The following is a 19,604-nucleotide window of genomic DNA, read 5'->3' as shown; positions in this document are numbered from 1 at the left end:
GAAAAATGAACCTTAGAGTTTTGTCCGTTAATTCAGGAAATTCTTTTGTATTTGTAGCCAAAATGATAACACATTCTCGTTGTATTTATTTTTTAGGAAACCATTAGAAGCTAGTTTTAAAATTTGTTGTTCTTCTTTTGGCGACCCTTTGGCACAGATTTGTTGATATTTAAAGATTATCTTATTCACTCAATATTAATGTCCAATTCAGGGAAATCTTTTCTAGATTCATTTATAAGTTTTGTGAATGCTGCATGATAGTAATTTTCACATCATCATTATCAATTTGCTCATTTGAACTTGTGAGCATTCATGAAGCAATGGAAACACGTCAAATTCTCCATTACCAACCCACTTTTGCCATAACTTCATCTTTGCCAATATGGTGTTCACTTTATCATGGAAATGAAATATAGAAATTTCCTTGCCTTGTAAAGAAAATTAAGATTATTTAATACAGTAAGTATATCTTCCAGATATTCTACTTGACTTAGCCATTTCCAATTATGTAAATGTTTTTTAATTCAAATTTTTCATCAAGAAAAATTTGTAGTTCTTTCCAAAGTTCAAATAAACGAGTAAGGACTTTTTCACGAAAAATTGGTATGGTAAAAAAGTTGTGTATGATTACTTCCCATTTCTTTGCAAAGCCGAGAGAAGTCTGGCATTTAGATGACGACCTTTCATATAATTTATGATTTTTACATCATCTAGAACTTTTCATAGGCCTGTAGACATCACATGTGTAGCTAAAGCCTCACTGTATATGTGTGTACAATTGCTACATACACAAGCCCTTTTTTTAGAAACGACCATGGATTTCGCTCTGTCCATGCGTATTCCAACACAACTTTTCCAATCAAGCTTGTTTTTATGCATAAATCTATATATATATTGTTGAATAGCTCTTCTCTTGTTGTATGTTTTGGCAAGGGTTGAAAATATATATGGTCGTCATGAAGATTTTGATTTTTTTTTCGTACCTAACGAACACTAGAAGATTTGTAAAATTTGTAATGTCGGTGGATTCATCGACCTGCACAATAACGACTCTTACGTATATCGGATAATAATGTTTGTTTTATATTTTCAGCAATTTCTTGATTCTTCGATGAACAGTACTATTTGAAAGGCAAATCCGATCCAAAGACCTTTTTGCATTATCTCCGATCATAATTTCTGCTATTATTTTTGCTGCAGGCTTGACCAAAGTTTCGCCAGTTGTTTCCGTTGTGCCACTCAAGCAAAACCATATGTTGCATCGGAAGCATATGGTTTTGCTCGAGTCTATACAGCAGTTTCTGCTGGAGGGGCGTGTGATTCATTAGTTAGTGCCGTTTTTATCCCAGTTGTTTCTGTTTGCACTATGTTTACACAGACTCAAAGGTCTGTGTACCTTATTTGGTGATACAATAAAACTACTTGTTTTTCTTAGGTCTTCAGTATAGTGACCCTGTTGGGGAGGGCGTGTTGTTTACTGCTGGGAGCAAGTTACTATTGCCAGGACATGAACGTTGTGACGATAATAACTTGCAATTTGAGTAGGAGAATTCACACATAATATATAATTTATCGAGAAATATATACGTTTTAAAACAATTCTTTTTTTCTTAGTAATGATTCCATGCGTTAATGATGCATAGCCGTAAATTGCTCTCCGAAAATTGGTCTCCAACTGTTGGCTAGAGTTGGAGACCATGATTCTCAAAGGAAATGCAAACAGAGCAGCTCTTGAGAAACAAGTGTACCTTAATGGAGAAAGAACTAATGATATCAGCAAATTTGAGTCTGGGATTCATTATTAATGTGAAGAATTACTGTTCAGAAAATGTCAGAAGAAGATTAGGAAAGGGTAAAACAACAGTCAGAGACTTGTATAAAATCTGGAAGGATGGATCTATCTGCATGGGAACAAAGTTGAGGATTTTGGATGCAGTTGTTTTTTCAACAGCAACTTAATGGATGGGAGACTTAGAACCTAAAGAAGTAAGATAAGAAAAGGATAGCTGCGTTTGAGATGTGGTGTTACAGAAGGCTATTGAAGATATCATATACTGAAAGGAGTATGCATGAAGGGATCTGGAAAAGTGGCCCCCTCGCATTTTGCCCCCTGTAGATAATGAGTAGGCTACAAAAATGTAAATGATACACCTAATTTTTTAATAATTCTAATTTATTTTGTTTTAATAGAATAAATGCACATTATTATTGTTTAAAACTCTAAGTTGTATGCAAAGCCTCTAAGGTAATCAATCACATTACAATTTTGAAAATCGTGGACTATTCTTTTGATTCTAGCAGAAATTGCAGCATACTTCTTGTTTCTTTGATTGCCTGATTTACCACAAAATAGTTGTGTAACTTCGAAATTGTGCAGCCCTTGTTGTTTTTTTAAAGAATCGGTAAATATTTGGGAATAAAGTAGTACAAGTTTCCTGAAATCCCTTGCCACCGCTCCACGGCGTTGTTGGTACGTTGCTGATCATTCAGTGTTCATGTGTAAACATTCCACAATTTGATGGCAAAAATGGGTAATTGCCGGCCTCTCCATTGTCTTCTTCCAATATATGTATCATCAAAGTAGTTTGCAATCGCCATAGCTTCAATGGGGAAGTCATCAGCTTCAACTAAATCTTCAAATGCTTGAATAACGTTAGCAGGAGGAATAAATGTCAATGCCGGAATCATTCGGATCCAACGAGCAAATTCATGGTCTTCTTCGCATCGGGCTTTTAAACTTCCATTCTGTACCTTTTGCCATACTTTGGGAAAGATGAAAAAAAAACAACCAGTATTTACAACACCAGGAAATTCTTGTTGGAAGGCTTGCATGGCACTTTGTTTGAAATCTGTCGTAAGTCGCTGGAGTTGGAGACCTGGCTGTAGATTTTTAACTTCTTGAAGCAACTTGACATATGTGACACGAGTTTTGTTTGGCAGAAGCGCACTGTATTGAATTGAACCACATGAATTGTATAAAGCTGCTGGAAATGCATGGGTACTGTGCTAAAAGTTCCATCAGAAAACCACTCTTGGCTACATGCCAATAACTGAAGATTGTTATTAATGGAAAAAATAAGCATGCGACCCGGGAGCAGTTCTTCATGAGAATCGTACATCAAAAATTGTTGTACATTGCCATCGATAATAATTTCTTGATAATTTTGTGGAATTACTACGTCCTGGAGATTGCTTAGTAAAGCAGGAGTACCATTGTTGCATCGAACATGACAAATGGTTCTTTTAAGTGAATCCTTTTTAGGAAGTAATGCCGTGACATTGACATGAGCCTCTGCAATTACGGATGCAACAGTTTGCTGTGGCCATTCGTTCGTGATTGTTGCATGTTGCTGTATTTGACCAATCAATTGCAATGCTTCCAACCTTGCAGCTTGAGCTGCATGGTTATGTTTAGTTACAACTTTCACAACTGGGCCTTCCAAACCCTTTGTCCAAACACGCCCTTTGCAGGCTTAACGTTTTTCACAAACCCAGATTCCATGTTGTTCATCTATAGTTCTCTTTGAAAACATGTAAATGTGGTTGTCATCATCTACCAATTTTCTTTTGCCTCTTTTTGATGGAACACTTTTTGCCATTGTGCACACAGGATTAATCAATCAAGATGCAAAAATAATATGCAGATATTGCACTGCCTGTGATGCTCAACTTGTTTATGCGATGCACCTCCGATAACGAGGCGGCGAAAACAGCAAACACGTTCTGTCCACTGCACCAGCAAATGTGAGGAGAGCCAGATGCAGGAACTTCATTGTTTGAATTTAGACAAATCAGAACAAGATTCACTTGTTACTGAAAAGACTCCTATAAGATTAGTCACTGTTCCCTCCCTCCCATGTCCGTCACTAACCATGTGACTATCGCCCTCATGGTCGAGTATGTATTCTTTCCATTGTGAAAGGATTAACAGTTCCAGTTAATCCTTTCACAATGGAAAGAGAACCCGAAGACATACAAAAGGGGAGAAATTAGCTTAAAAGCTATGTGACAATTTGTATACGAATGTAATTTTGAAAATTTGTTCGGAAAAGTTAGTTATCGGAAGTTCAGTTCGAGTAATCGAGAGAGTTTAACATTGAATCTCCACTAAAGAGGCTGGGACTTCAATAAAAATTCGAGTTATCGAGAGTTAACTGTATTTACATTTTTGTAACCTACTCATTATCTACAGGGGCAAATTGTGGGGGGGGGGGGGTCGAAATGCTAGGGGCCACTTTTCTGTAAATCACGCATGAATGGGTGTTAGAAAAGATACACATAACTTTAGTGCTCCTTAAAGGTATTAACAGAAGAAAGTTAAAATATTTTGGACACATTGAAAGGATGGAGGGATGCTTAAGGGTCAAAGCTGTATAACTGAGAGGAGACCTCCACATAGCCTTTAAAGGAATGCGGAGAACCGACCAGGGCTTCTGACCTAATGTCCAATCCTCACCTTCTCGTGGTGCACCCTGTTGGGTATCTACTTTGATACTGAACGAACGAGGATGGGCTGGCAATTTGGGATTTAGCCGACCAAATTGTATTCTTATTGGTTAAACCAAAATAAAAAATGATGGTACAACACGACAAAATTTCATGCTGGCTGGGGCGTCGCCTGGTTAAACAAGGCCCCCGTTGTTTTCGCCAGGGAACCAGGGTGAACAGCGAAAAGTCAGCTAAAAGTCGGAACAAATCTGAAAACAAACCCCAACTCAACATCACCAGAGTTAAAGATCGGTACTATCAACGTAAGAAGCCTGAATGGCAAAGAAATGGAGCTAGCTGAGGAATTAGATAAGTACCAGATCGACATAATAGGGGTGACTGAAACAAAAAAGACCAAAACTGGTGAGATCTTTCTGAGCAATAAATACAAAATGTTATATTCAGGCAATGACAATCAAGGAAAAGAAGGAGTAGCCATAGTATTCAACACAAAATACGAGGCTAATCTTCTTGAATGGCAGTCAGTCTCAAGTAGAGTAATGTGGGAAATATGAGAATGGGGAACTGGACAATGAGACTTATTTGTGGCTATGGTCCCACAGAAGGTTCTACTAAGGTAGAAGTGGAGGAATTTTTTGAGGCTTTAGAAAAAGCAACTGACACAATGAAAAAGGAAAAGTTGGTCCTTGTTGGGGATCTAAATAGTAGAGTAGGAAATGATTGTGAGACATACAAAAATATTTTGGGAAAATTTGGAGAAAAGAGCAAAGCTAATAATAATGGCAAATATCTGTTGCTCAGGACATGGACTGGTTATTACTAACACCATGTTCCAACATAAAAATGTGCACAAATTCACATGGAGAGAACAGGCTAGGAATAAGAAAAGTCTCATTGACTATGTTATTGTTGATAGTGATGTTTTCTCCCTGGTGCAGGACACCAGAGTGTACAGAGGATTTGAAATTGGAAGTGATCACTATTTAGTCTTGAGCAGGATAAAATTCATTTTCATATTGAAAAGTTGAATTGAAATATTGAAATAACATGTAAGAAAGTTTTAAAGCGAATAAAAGTTGAGCAGCTCTCAGATGTGAACTGTAGAATAAAATACAGAAATATTATTGATAAGAAAATGAAAGAGTTTGAGAACAGGAATCAAACCTTGGAGATTCAGTGGCAAACTCTGAAGGAAACATTGATTGATTCTGCCAGAGAGGCATGTGGTGAGGTTGTGTGCAAGGATAAAAAAATCAGAACTCCCTGGTGGACACAGGAAGTTAAAGAGGCAGTGAAGGAAAAGAAGAAAGCATATCAAAAGTTCCTGGCAAATAAGTCAACTTGTTCTCTTAGAGAATACAGAGAAAAATGCTAAACACTGTGTAAAACTAGCTAAACAAAAGTCATGGGAGGACTTTGGCAAGAATGTAGAAAATAAATATCAAGAAGGTGGCAAAATATTCTGGAGGTTGTTGAAGAAGCTTAGGAATGGAGGAAAGAGTGCTGTAAAAGGAATTAGAGATGATAAAGGTGAAATGAAAACAGGAGAAAAAGATATCCTTGAAGTATGGAGTAATTACTTTGAAAAACTGCTAAATGAAACAAGCAGTGATGACAGCACAGTGATAAAAAACACTGACCAGGCATGCAGTCAGGAATACATATCCATACTTGAAGTAGAAAAAGCCATCAAAGGCTTGAAATGTGGAAAGGCAGCAGGAGTAGATGATATTCGACCAGAAATGCTGAAGTATGGTGGTATAAGAGTCTTACAGTTGCTGCACTGCATAGTTCAGAAAGCCTGGACAGAGGGACGTATTCCCGATGATTGGAGTAGAGCTGTCATAGTAACCATATATAAAAAGGGAAATAAAACTGAATGTGAAAATTACAGAGGTATTTCCCTACTGAGTGTTCCTGGCAAGATCTATGCAAGTATACTTGAGAAACGGTTGAGAAGAATTGTGGAAGAAAAGCTTGGTGAAGAACAAGCTGGATTCAGGCCAAATAGAGGCTGTCAGGATCAGATCTTCACTTTACGACAAATAGTCGAGAAAGCATGGGAATATAACAAAGATCTGTATTTAAGTTTTGTCGATTTTGAAAAGGCATATGACAAGGTGCCAAGAGAGAAGCTATTCAATACGCTGCAGTTATATGGTGTCAATGGGGCATTATATCAAGCAGTACTTAGTCTTTATTTGAGTTGTGAGTCAGCAGTTAGAATTGAAGGAAGTACAGGAAGATGGTTTAATGTTAAATCTGGTGTGAGACAAGGATGTACATTATCCCCTCTGTTATTCATTATCTATATGGATCACATTATGAAGGAATGTGGTATTAAACCTGATATCAAAATTGGAGATGTTAATGTCAGCTCTTTGCTTTATGCGGATGATGTTATACTTCTAAATAAATCTGCTACAAGTCTGCAAGATTCTCTGACTAAATTGAATAGCTGTTGTAATAGATATGGTATGAAGGTCAGCAATAAAAAGACAAAGACAATGAAAATAGGCAGAATCATTGAAAATGTCAACTGTGTTGTGAATGGAGAACCTGTGGAACAAGTAAAACATTTCAGCTACTTAGGCACAATTTTTACTGAAGATGGCAAACTAAATATAGAAATAGACAACAGAATCAGCAAAGCTGGTATGGTGGGAAGTCAATTGAATAAATTCATATGGAATAAGAAAGAAATTAGTCGCAACACTAAATTAGCTGTATACAAGACTGTGTTCAAACCAATTTTAACTTATGGATCTGAGAGCTGGGTCAGAAGTAAAACACTTGACCAAAGACTAGAGACCGCAGATATGAGAGTCCTGAGAAAGATTAGAGGCGTGAACAGATGGCATCAATGGCAATATCATATTAAAAATGAGGATATTAGGAAAGAACTTGACATTGTCAGCATCCAGGAATGCGTTAGCAGAGCTAGTCTCAGATGGTATGGTCACTTAAATAGAATGGGAGAGGAAAGATTAGCAAAACAAGTGTTCTCTGCCAGGTTGGCAGGAAAACGACCCAGAGGAAGACCAAGATATAGGTGGATTGATACAGTACAAAGTGCCTTAGACGATAGAAATATAAGATCTGATAATGTTGGAGTCTTGACAAGTAACAGACTGATTTGGAGGAAAATTGTAGATAGGAAGTTAGTAATGATGTAATTTTTTCATGTAGTACTGTCATATCCTGTACACCCCTTGAGGGTACATGGCAGGAATTTGATGATGATGATGATGATGAAAGGATGGAAGGAGGACTTCTCAGAACAGTAATAGAAGGTAAAGTTTCTGGAAAAAGAGGAAGGGATAGACTGTCACTGGGATGGATGGATGGATGGATGGATGGTGTGTGTGTGTGTGTGTAATCTTCAGAGATTTGATGCTTCCAGAAAAGCATACAACAGGACTACATGACAAGGCCTGGTGTGGCAAATCACTGAACTGGAGAGCGGTTACGCTAATCACTTGGCCATCCAGGCCGGCAAAATAATAATAATTATTATTATTACGTGACACATCCGAAGAGTTTATAGACTCATCAAGGGAGGGCATCTACTCTGAAACTCTGTCTCCATCACTCAATCCACCAACTACAGCGAACTGCAACTATCATCATCATCTCCATCAATGCCATCTTCTGGTCACCATCACTACCAGTAGTATTTTCAGAGATAATCACAAATAGCCATGCCCACTGAGGGATTCGCACCCACAGCCTTTTGCCTAGAGAGTGGATACGCTAACCACTCGACCAAACAGGCTGCCAATATATACAAAATTAAAAACTAATTCACAAAAGAAAATAAACTTTTCATACATACCAGTATAATAACATACTGATTAAACAATTTCTAAAGTCCTGTCATATTAAGGTTTTCTTCTGCTTGAGGTTGTTCTGGGTACTATGTGGGTTGAAAATGGGTCCTCCATATTCTTGGAATTATTATTGAAGGAAGACGTGTGACAAGTGTGTCTAGAAAAGGAAGAGAGTTGTTGTTTTCCATCTCAATGGTGAATTGGATACATTTGTGTTATTTGTTCGGGTGGCTTTGGAATGTATTTAATGTTTCACAGCCTTGGGACCATATGGCAAAAATATCAATAACATATCTTCACTCAGGCTGCCTTTTCTTCATGGTCTATTGCAAATCTACACATACATACAGAAAAATTCATACCACTATCCATCACAAAAACTAGGGATCATCAGCACCCTCAAACACAGAGTCCTAATAATTTGCTCCAGTGAGCAGGTGCTGAACAAAGAATATGAAATTATTAGCCAAATGTAAAAAATGGCTGTAATAAGAAAACAGTTCAAAAGATCCTCCAAAAAAAATAACATTAATAGCAGAAAAGATTACAAGAATGTCATAGCCATATCATTCATCAGTGGCATGTCAGAAAAAAATAGAACACTACATAAATGCAATATTAAGACAACCTTCAAACCTCCTGCAAAATAAGAAATTTACTCAGCTCATCCAAAGATCCTCTTCCATACCTTATTCACCTAGGGGTTTACAAAATTCAGTGCACCTGCAACCTACTTTACATAGGGGAAACAGGGTGCACCATCCCAATAAGAAAATATGAATATAAATGCCACATTAAATTCCTCCACTATGGTAAAACAGGCCTGCCAGACCATGCATTTCAAACATATCACAGAATTAACTGGAAAGGCACCAAGTCTCTACATTGCACCAAAACCTAGTTTGAAAGAAAGTTCAAAGAAGCTTGTGAAATGCTGAAACATCATCTAAATCTAAACAAGAATGATGTATTAATAATTTCATGAATCTGGAGGACCCATCTTCAACCCATATAGCATTCAGAACAACCCCGAACAGAAGAAAACATTAATATGAGAGGACTTCAGAAATTGTTTAACGTAGTTCTGCTATAAAATGTTTTTCTTTTATCATCAATATGTTATACATAAATTTCGTATGGGTTGGGTTTGTGCAAATAAAAAGATAAAAACAGAAAAAGTGAATATATATACACACACACACACATACACGCTAAAACTATATGGTAAAAAAAAAAAAACATATTTAAGTAGTGTCTGTAATCCATTGGATTGCATTCAGTGTAGTCTGGAACAAATCTGTCATTGTGCCCTTAAAACTCCATAATGGGCAGTTCTGAATAATATTATTGATGGTCTGTTGATGAGCACCACAGTCACATGTTGGGAATTGATGCAGGCCCCACTTGTACATCACGGTAGTACATCTGGCATGCCTTGTCCTCAGGCGGTTGAATGTGCTCCACCACCATCTGGGCAGGTGAAAGCCAGGGGCCTCTATTGTGGGGTCTATAATTGTGTCCATTTTTTATTGTTGAAGTAAGCTAATGATTTTTCCATTCAGTTTCAGGAGAATATGTATCTGGTTGCTAATTTTTCCAGATTGGGCCGTGGGACTTGTATGTTATTATACATTAAAATGTATGAAAAGTTTATTTTATTTTGTGAATTAATTTTTAATTTTTGATATATTTTGTTTAGTAATATATTTTGATTTAAAGTGTTTTTTCACCAGAGGTCAGGCTAGGATAAACAATTAACAGAGCATTTAGATTCATCTTACTTTTGTGTAGTGTCATGTAGCTTGTGTCCTGTACATATGTATGCTTTCCTGATGATGACCTCAACACAGAGGTCGATATGTAGAATATTATTTTCTTAATTATAAATAAAGTAATTATTCCGACACGTGTTTTTTCCTCCATAAATTTTTCACTATGAATGCTGACCATGGTATAACCTTAAAAGAATGCAAGAAAGTAGATTATAGGAGTCTGTGAGTGAAGAGAATGAGAGAGAACGAATACAAGACAAGGCTGGCATAATTGGCTGAGTGGATAGCATGTCTGATCTCTAACCAACAGGTTGTCAATTTGAATACCACCTTGGAGATAGATATTTAAAATCTTCCTCTGTATGAGTTTATATAGCTCTTTCTTTGAGTTTATAATGCTTGTGTGTGTGTATGTATAAAACAAGGAAATGGGGGGATGCTGTGTGAGAGGAGTGGAAGATATATACAGCAGCAGATGTGCATTATGGGGGAAACAAACAGGTCTGAGAAGAGGTGCAAGATCAGTGATGATAGAGAAGCGTGGCCAAGTGGTAGGATTTAGAGGAAAGAAGCAGGTGATATCTGAGAAGTGAGGTCAGTGGGACTTGTTATAGAATCAGAAATTACCTAGTATGAATATTTACATATTCTAATATTGAAATAAAGGAGATGAAATTGTAGCATTAACAGAGTATATTTGGCCAAAAATTGTTGGAATAAGTGAGACATGGTTGGATGAGGATGATATTCTGACAGGAATAGAGATGGATGGATATGATATCTTTAATGAAAATAGACAGAGCAGAAAAGGAGGTGGAGTGCTGTTTTTAGTAGCAGAGATGTAATCCCTATCTAGGTTGGTGATGAAAGGACTAAATAGTGGTAGTGGTTTTGAAGCCATGTGGTGTGGGATTGATGTGAACAGAATGAAATATCTAGTTGGGTGTTGCTATAGACCTGGTAAAGTGGAAGGTTGTGAGAAGGAAACGCATTAGCCAATTGGTCTGACTAATAAGCATGGGAGGATCATTATGGATGATCCTCCTATGCTATTCCATTTTTATGTAGTGCGTACCAGAATTGTCCTGTTTTTGTCCCTTTTTTTAATTGCTGAAAAATTCAAATTTTAATTATGGTAATACCAATTGGAATGAATAGACAGTCTAGCAACAAAGAGAATGAATTTCTTGAGTTTTGGAGGAGAATTACCTTGGCCAGCATGTAACAGAGGGTACACAGGAGAACAAGGGTCATGGATTTGGTTATCTCATCGGAGGATGTTATTGTAAATTAGGGTGACCAGCCATCCTTTTTTTAATGGGATTGTTCCCTTTTTTTAAACTATGATCCTGTTGTCCCAACAAAAGCTTAATGTGATGCTAATTGTCCCTTTTTATTAACTTTAATCCCATTTTGTCCCTTTTTTGAATTCGTGGCATGATTTCATTCTTGTATGTTCGAATATGAAAAGGCTGTGATAGCTTGAGATCAAAAACATGTATGCTATGATGATTATCAACCATTATGAACGCACTGTCTCTGGAATATGATGAAAATGCTGCAACCAGTGGCAGCATTTTCGTCCTGTGTACTTTTATTATAATTACATGCTATTCCATTTTTATGTAGAGCGTACCAGAAGTGTCCCGTTTTTGTCCCTTTTTTTTTAATTGCTGAAAAATTCAGAATGTCCCTTTTTTTTTTTGGTTTTGAAAATCTGGTCACCCTATTATAAATGAATCTCCCACCAATTGGTGAAAGTGACCATGAAGTCATTACTTGGGTGGTGACTAGCCATGTAAGGATTTCTATAAGGAATATATATGGAATGGATGAATGAAGAGGTGAATCATGCAATTTGGAGGAAGAAGGCATTATGGTGGCAGCACAAGATGTTTGGTAATAGTCAGTTGTGTAAGGAGTATAAAGAGCAAGCAAGAAAGGTAACTTGCTTGGTAAGGATAGCAAACAGTGCAGTATGAGCAGAAGTTAACTAACAAGTCCAAAAGAAATCCTAGGGAGATTTTTTAGTACACTGCCAGCAGAAGAAAGAATAATAATGGAAGGATGATACTTGTTGGAAAAAATGGTAGAATGATAACCACTGAGGAGGATATGGTAGAGATGCTAAATGAGCAGATCATAAAGGTACTTTCACTTCATGAAAGTGACGCCATGCAGAAGTTGAGAGTAGAGGCGGGGGGTTTAAGAGTCTGATGAGGAGTGAGCAGGTGGTATATGAAATTGTGTAAAGAGGAATTATGTAAGCTTAATCTCTAAGGCTATATGAATTGATGCTATATCATCACTTGTCTTGAAGGAATGTTCCAGGGAGTTAACAGTTGCATTGATGCACCTCTATAACACAATTCTTAGATTTGCCCATGTTCCAAATGAGTGGAAAGAGGACAAATTTTTCTTCTTCATAAAAGAGTGATAAGACAATGGCTTCGAATTACAGGTTGATCTATTTGTCTGGAGTTGTGATCAAGGTGTTAGAGAGGCCAGTGAGGATCAATTCAGAATTGGGTTGACAACATTTTTGATAGCCAGCATGGGTTTGGTAAAGGAAAATCATGTTTTAGCAATCCATTTAATTATTATAAGAAGATGATAAATGCATTGGACAATGGAGATACATACACATTGGCATATTTAGATTTTGCTGAAGCATTTGATAGTTTGCCACATGGCAAGCTGATAATTAACTTGGAACAGATGGAGTTGGATGGTAGATTAGTGCACCTGATTGGAGATTGGCTGTCTGATAGGTATCAACAAGTTGTATATGGGGGGTAACAATATCCCAGAAGAGAAAAGTCACTAGTGGTGTACTCCAGGGGTCTGGTATTCCTCATAGTTTTTTCCAACTCTGCATAATCAAACAACTGTATATAATGCAAAGTTGGAAAGAACTATGAGGAATAGAATGGATATGAGGGATCTTGGGTGTTGATGAATAGGGACCTGAAATTATCTGTACAAGCGAAGTGTTAGATATGAACACAGATCTGAAAGCTGTCCTACTGGATCATGCATACTACAGAAGTGATTATACAAAAAAGCATGCAGGTAACTTACTATATTTGTACACAAATGCCATGAGTATCAGAAACAAAGAGGTAGAGTTTACTTCCTTGGTTAATAAGTTGAATCCTCATATTATAGGGATTAGTGAGACTTAGCTATAAGAAGCAGATTTAATCTCTGGTATTGAGTGTAAAGGGCTATGGTATTTTTAGTAAGGATATACAGGATAAAAGTGGAGGGAGGGGGGGGGGTATGCCTGCTAATGATATTAGATGCTTTCAGTCCATTTAGGGTAGAAAGCTATGACTGCAATACTAGTAATGAGTTTCCATGTGGTAGTAAGTTTAAAGCCATCTTTGGTGAGGTGGAATCTAATAAGATCAAATGCATAATTAGGTGTTGCTACCGACCTAGCATATCAGTGCTAGTGATGATGAAATGAATTATCAAATAAATATAGGTGCAAAAGAAGTAATCATCATGAGTGAATTTAATTATCTGAACATAGATTGGGTTGCAGTGAAATCTCATCAGAAGAATGAAAGAAATATATTGAGCTGTTGCAAAATAACTTCCTCAAGTAGAAAGTAACAGAAGGAACTTGTGGTCAAAGAGTGTTAGATCTGACTATACGGTCACAGGATGTTTCCATTAAAGACTTGACTGTTCTGCATGACGTTAGTGCCAGTGATCATGTTGTACTGACTTTGGAGATAGCTACAAGGAGGGGGGGGGGGAGCTGAATAGTTCTGGTAAACACTGATGAACAAAAACGATATAATCAAAGCAACTGATATAATCAAAGAAAGAACATATCTTAAAGCCCTTTAGCCCTTATGTTTCATCAAATTGTAATAATTTGTTCTTTTTCTTTTAGGATATCTTTTTTTCCTTTTTCTACTTCAACTCCTTCATGGTGATTATCATAACTTTTCAGCACACCCTCATAAGTTTATGAATATTTCTATTCAGAAAATGTTATATGCTGAACTTCAAAGCAGAAAATTATGACCTACTGAGGAGTGTGAGAGACTTTGCACCTGGTCCCATGGGATCAGGTGCAAAGTCTAATGGATATCAGCAGTGCATTGTGGGAAGCATTTGAAAGATACCTAAATGATGCAGTATCAGTGTCCCTAGTTCAAAGAAGAAATAGTGTAGGAGTGAAATGGATGTGCAACTTTATTAGGCAAAAGATTCTTAAAAAAAATTATGTTAAGTGAATATGATGTGTATAAGGATGATATCAGTTATGAGAATTATAAGAAGCAGTCCTCTTTTACCTTGATCCAGTTTGGCTGAATTTTTCAGAGGACCCTCAGTAACGTTTGAAATAGCCAAATTCCAAATTTTGTTGAAATTAGTTGGATGATGCAACCTTGCCAACCACCATCCTTTTCATATTGCTTAATGTCATTTTTCAGATGACATTAAGCAATATCTGAATCAGCTACATAGCTGTGTTTCAATTAAAATCAGTTGAATGAGGTGATGTAGATGTTCTGCTGCATTTTATTTTCTTCTTTTTCCTTTAAAAGATAACCTCACCTTTTATTTTGATCTAGTTGTGCAGAAATCGGAACATAAACTTTGTAACAAAATAACTGTGTTAGATTTTTGGTAAAAAAAGATCGAACAGTATGATATCTAGAGGTGTTTGTGTTGAAGGCTCCTACCCTACCCTCATTTTAGGTAATATGAATTTCTGAGACTTATCAGCATAAGTCATTTAGTGTGACATATATAGGTGTCTTGCTAGGATACAACCCATATTTCACTTTAGTCTGTGATTCAGAGGGACTTTAGCAGTGTCTGAAATAATTGTATTCCAAATTTGGTTAAAATTGGTTGAACAGCATGACTTGTAGAGGCATCTCTGCAGGAATCTTGCTCCTTCCCCTTCATGTTTGTTTCCTCTTTCCTCACAGAAGATTGTAAACCTGTTACATTTTAGAACCAAAAATGGTAAAGGATTAGTAAGACCTGTAGAAATGACAGACATAGAACTTTTGCGACCAACCATTCAGACTTCTAGTGAGCAGGGTAGTGATTTTACATAGGATGATGTAATCATTTTCCACCTAAAGATATCGAAATACATCCATTGTCTACAGATGACATTTGATCTTGTTGGTTGGAGCAGAGGCACTATCTCCTCAGCCAACAAGCGACTGGCTCTTGGATTGTAATAATAACAGCATGAATAATGTTAAATAACTGTACTCCAAATCTAGTTAAAATTCGCTGAATGATGCATTCTGCAAAAGAAATATTTCCCTAATCCAACCTTCTTCATTTTAGTCCAGTTAGGCTAAATTTCTCATGCCAGAAGCAAGATTAGAAACTATATTTTGCATTTGGTCAAAATTGGTTGAAGAATGTTACTTGTAGAGAAGTTAGTGAAGGAGTAAGAGGTGAAGATAAACTGTGCTTTTTGAATGTTTTTCACTATTGATAATTGGATTTAGTGTTCATGTTGGCAAGCTTTCTTACGATTGTTGATTAATAAACAAAGATGGGATGCAGAATTTATGCTTGGTGAGAATATATTGTTGGAAGTAGAGGAAATAAGAGATCTGGGGGTGATAGTGGATAAGGATCTAAAATTTAGGGGACACATCGCCAAAATTGTGAAGACAAAGACTTCTGGGAATGATGCGGAGGACACTGACATGTAGAAGTAGGGAGATACTTGTTCCAATGTATAAGGCTTTGATTAGGCCACACTTGGACTATTGTGCCCAGATTTGGTCACCGGGTTTTCAGAAGGATGAAGAGATGTTGGAAAGGGTCCAAAGGCGACTGACTAAGGTAGTTTCTGACCTCTGGAATGTTGAGTATGAGGAAAGATTGAAAAGATGTAATTTGCAGAGTCTCGTGGAGAGAAGGAAGAGGGGAGATATGATAGAGACCTACAAGTTGGTAAGGGGTTGTTATAGGATCAATGGTGGAGAAGTTCTACAGAGAATAGTGGGAGATCAGGGGAGAACCAGAGGTTATCCCTGGAAACTGTATAAGGAGGGTGTGAGTAAGGGAGTGAGAGGCAGGTTTTTTTCGTGCAGAGTTGTGAGTGATTGGAATGCCTTGCCTGAGAGCGTGGTGTCTGCAAGTAGTTTGAATGTGTTTAAGACACGGTATGATGAGATGTGTGTGTAAGATAAAAGGACCTCCTAGATGAGTCTTTGACTCCATGAGGTCTTGTTTAATAATAATAATAATAATAATAATTCCGTCAATTAAAAATAAAGAATTGACATCATTCTACTAAGAATGTCAATTCTTACAATTCATACAATGTGGCCAAATCATACAATTACAGTATGATTTGGCCATATTGCTTCTTATAATAGCATTAGTCATTGACTCTTTACAGTACTTGGCTTAGATGTGTTGCTGTCACTGTTGTTTAATTCATTATTGAAAAATAAAGCTACAGGTTCTCTCTTAATTATCATATTCTAGTACATCATTTATACTCCATACTTTTTGTTATTAGTTTATTTTCAGTTATGAATATGAAAATTGTGAATATGCTATGAATATGTTATATTTTTTAGGCTGCCAATATTTATGAATCAGCTGCATAAATTGCTGGATGTGATAAAGCAGTCTTTTGGTAGCTTAACAGCAGGAGAAAGAATGGAAATAGCATCTTATCTTGTGCCTGAGGTTCGTGTTTCATCTTTTAAAATTTTTTGCATTATTATTTTTTAAATTAATAGAATTTATTTTAAAGAAGGAGAGAGAAAGACCACCCTTCTTTTATTTCTTGTTACTTTCTAGCTGCATTTTTATTTTGTTTAATGCTTGATTTCAGTCAAGATATTCTTTGTTTTACTTAATTAGATATTATTTATTATTATTATCAACAGGCCTCCATGGAGTCAAAAGACTCATTGCAGGATGGTCACACTCTCACATGCACAGCTCATCGTACCTCGTCTTAAATGCATTAGCTGTCGCTGCACTCACCACACTCTCAGATAATGCATTCCAATCACGCACCACTCTCCATGCAAAAAATCTACTCCTACCCATCTTACACAGCTTCCAGGGATGGCCTCTCATTCTCCTCGTCTTCAGGTATTCTATAAAAAATCTTATCCACATTAATCTGGTAATTACCTCTTACCAACTTGTATGTCTCGATCATGTCTCCCCTCTTCCTTCTGTCCACTAGACTATCCTATCCCTATGGCTTTAACAGGCCTTTAAGGCCCACAACCTTCCAAGCATGCTTGGATTTCATAACCGAAGTACGAGGATAGGATAGTCACCCCTATGCCTCTATGTATTCCTGGCTGTATCCCTGTGTGTTCACGGGGACGGTTTGCCTGCTTGCAGGATGAAAAACCCCAGATAAACTGACGGAAAAAACCCTGCTTTCCACGCCCAAGACCGACTAACTTGGCTGTGGCTGAGGAAGATCCTTTAGCTCCTCACGTCTGCGACAGGAATCGAACCTAGGACACTCCTTCCCCAGGCATATGGTTGCGAAGTGCAAAGCCACTAGGCTAACCGCACAGACCGTCCGCTAGACTAGGCTCTGTAATTTGTCCTCTTATTCTACATTCCAGAGCCAGAAACCAACTTAGTTAATCATCTCTGGACCTTCTCCAACATCTCATTATCCTTTTGAAAACCTAGTGACTAAATCTGTAAACAGTAATCCATGTATGGCCTGATCAGTCTTGTACAGTGGAATCAAAATATCTTAACTTCTGTGTGTCAGTGTTCTCCACATCATTCCCATAATCCACTGTGGTCATCCTCACAAATTTAGCAAAATGTCCATGAAATTTCAAGTCTCTATCCACCACAACTCCCAAATCCTTCATCTCCTCCAAATATCCTATGTTGTGCCCCGAGTTATCCTAGTCCTGAAAATACTTCAGGCGCAAACTTTGTTTGTTTACACTTGGATAAAGCATTAAACCAAATATAATTGGTAGCATACTACTACTACTCCTTAGCATTACAGTCCATTTAGGACCTGGGCCTGTCTCAGGATAGCCTTCCATTCTTCACGATTCTGTGCCTTGCTCCTCCAGTTCTTTACTCTCATTTTCTTTAAATCATCCTCCACGTCGTCAAGTCATTTCCTTTTTGGTCTTCCTCTGGGCCTAGATTCACCTGGTCCAGACATGAAGACCTTTTTTACAGCTCTATCATCCCCCATTCGCTGAACATGTCCTAGCCATCTCAGTCTTCTCACCTTTATTTCAGTAATAATATCCACTTCATTGAATTTCTCCATTATTTCTTTGTTATTCCTCACTCTCCAAAGTCCATTCTCATTAACTGGGCCAAAGATCTTTCTTAATACCTTTCGTTCCCAAATTTGTAATCGGTTTTGATCTCTCTGAATCATTGTCCATGTTTCGCAGCCATACAAAAGCACAGGTTTGAGGATTACTTTATATAGCTGGATTTTACTTTTTTATCGAAATTAGATTTTAATAATGGCTGAATACTATAATAAGTTCTATTTGCAGCAGCTATTCTATAGGTAATTTCAACTGACATATTATTACTTTCTGTTATTACTGAACCCAAATATTTGAACTGCTGAACTCGTTCAAAGATTTCTTCATCTACTGTGAAACTTTGGCTCTTTCCCAATTTTTGTTTATCTCTGGCAACAATAGTATTTTGTTTTAGTTTCGTTTGTTTGTAGTCCCATTTTCCTTACCTCCTCTCTCATTTGTCTATAACCCTCTCTAAGGCTTCTCTCAGTTCTTGCAATACACTCCACATCATCCGCAAAAGCCAAAAGCTGTAGACTTCTATTAATAATAGTTCCACCTCTGTTTATAATTACATTTCGTATTACTCTTTCAAGGCATAGGTTGAAAAGCATTGTTGATAGTTGATCTCCTTGGCATAATCCTTTGGTAATCCTGAACTCAGGTGTGAGTTCGCCCTGTATTTGCACTCTACCCATGGTATTTCTGAGTGTCATTTTAACTAATCTTATCAGTTTAGGTGGAATTTGGAATTCCTTCATGACTTTAAATAGCTTATCTCTATTGATGTTATCATAGGCTTGTTTAAAGTCCACAAACAAATGGTGCAGATTGATATTGAACTCGTAGCATTTCTCCATTATTGTTTGTACTGTAAAGATCTGGTCTGTTATTGATCTATCATACCTAAAGCCACATTGGTAGTCACCCAGTGTTTTTTCTATAAAGGGTTCTAATCTAGTTGCCAGTACCCTTGCAAATATTTTGTAAATTACTGCTAACAGTGATATTCCTCTATAATTTTGGCACAGAGACTTGTCATTTTTCTTACGCATAGGAACAATAATAGCAGTGTCCCATTCAGTAGGCATAGATTCAGTTTCCCATACCTCTGACAAACACTTATGTATTTTGATTAATATTGATTGCCCACCGTATTTTAATAGCTCGAGTGGTATTCCATCTTTACCAGGTGCTTTATTATTTTTCATTCTCTTTAGGGCTGATTCCGCCTCGTTTAATTCTGGTGCTTCCTCTGTCTCAGCTTTTCCCATACT

At 37.1% G+C, this 19,604-nt stretch overlaps 1 protein-coding gene across 1 annotated transcript in view; it reads left to right on the top strand.

Annotated features, from left to right (window-relative positions):
• The window catches only part of LOC150102843 (uncharacterized), an 836,492-nt gene that overhangs the window by 273,763 nt on the left and 543,125 nt on the right, over window positions 1-19,604 (top strand). Inside the window, exon 10 of the mRNA XM_090397955.1 lies at window positions 16,639-16,750. Within this exon, the coding sequence (XP_090254081.1) occupies window positions 16,639-16,750 (112 nt within the window). The remainder of the gene's footprint in view (window positions 1-16,638; window positions 16,751-19,604) is intronic.

The sequence above is a fragment of the Typopeltis vanoorti genome, chromosome 9 (genome assembly GCF_054136105.1).
Source record: "Typopeltis vanoorti isolate ZY-2024b chromosome 9, IOZ_Tvanoo_1.0, whole genome shotgun sequence".
NCBI classification, from domain to species: domain Eukaryota; kingdom Metazoa; phylum Arthropoda; class Arachnida; order Uropygi; family Thelyphonidae; genus Typopeltis; species Typopeltis vanoorti.
Note: the sequence above shows the minus strand (reverse complement) of the source record. Positions and strands in the feature narration are given on the sequence as shown.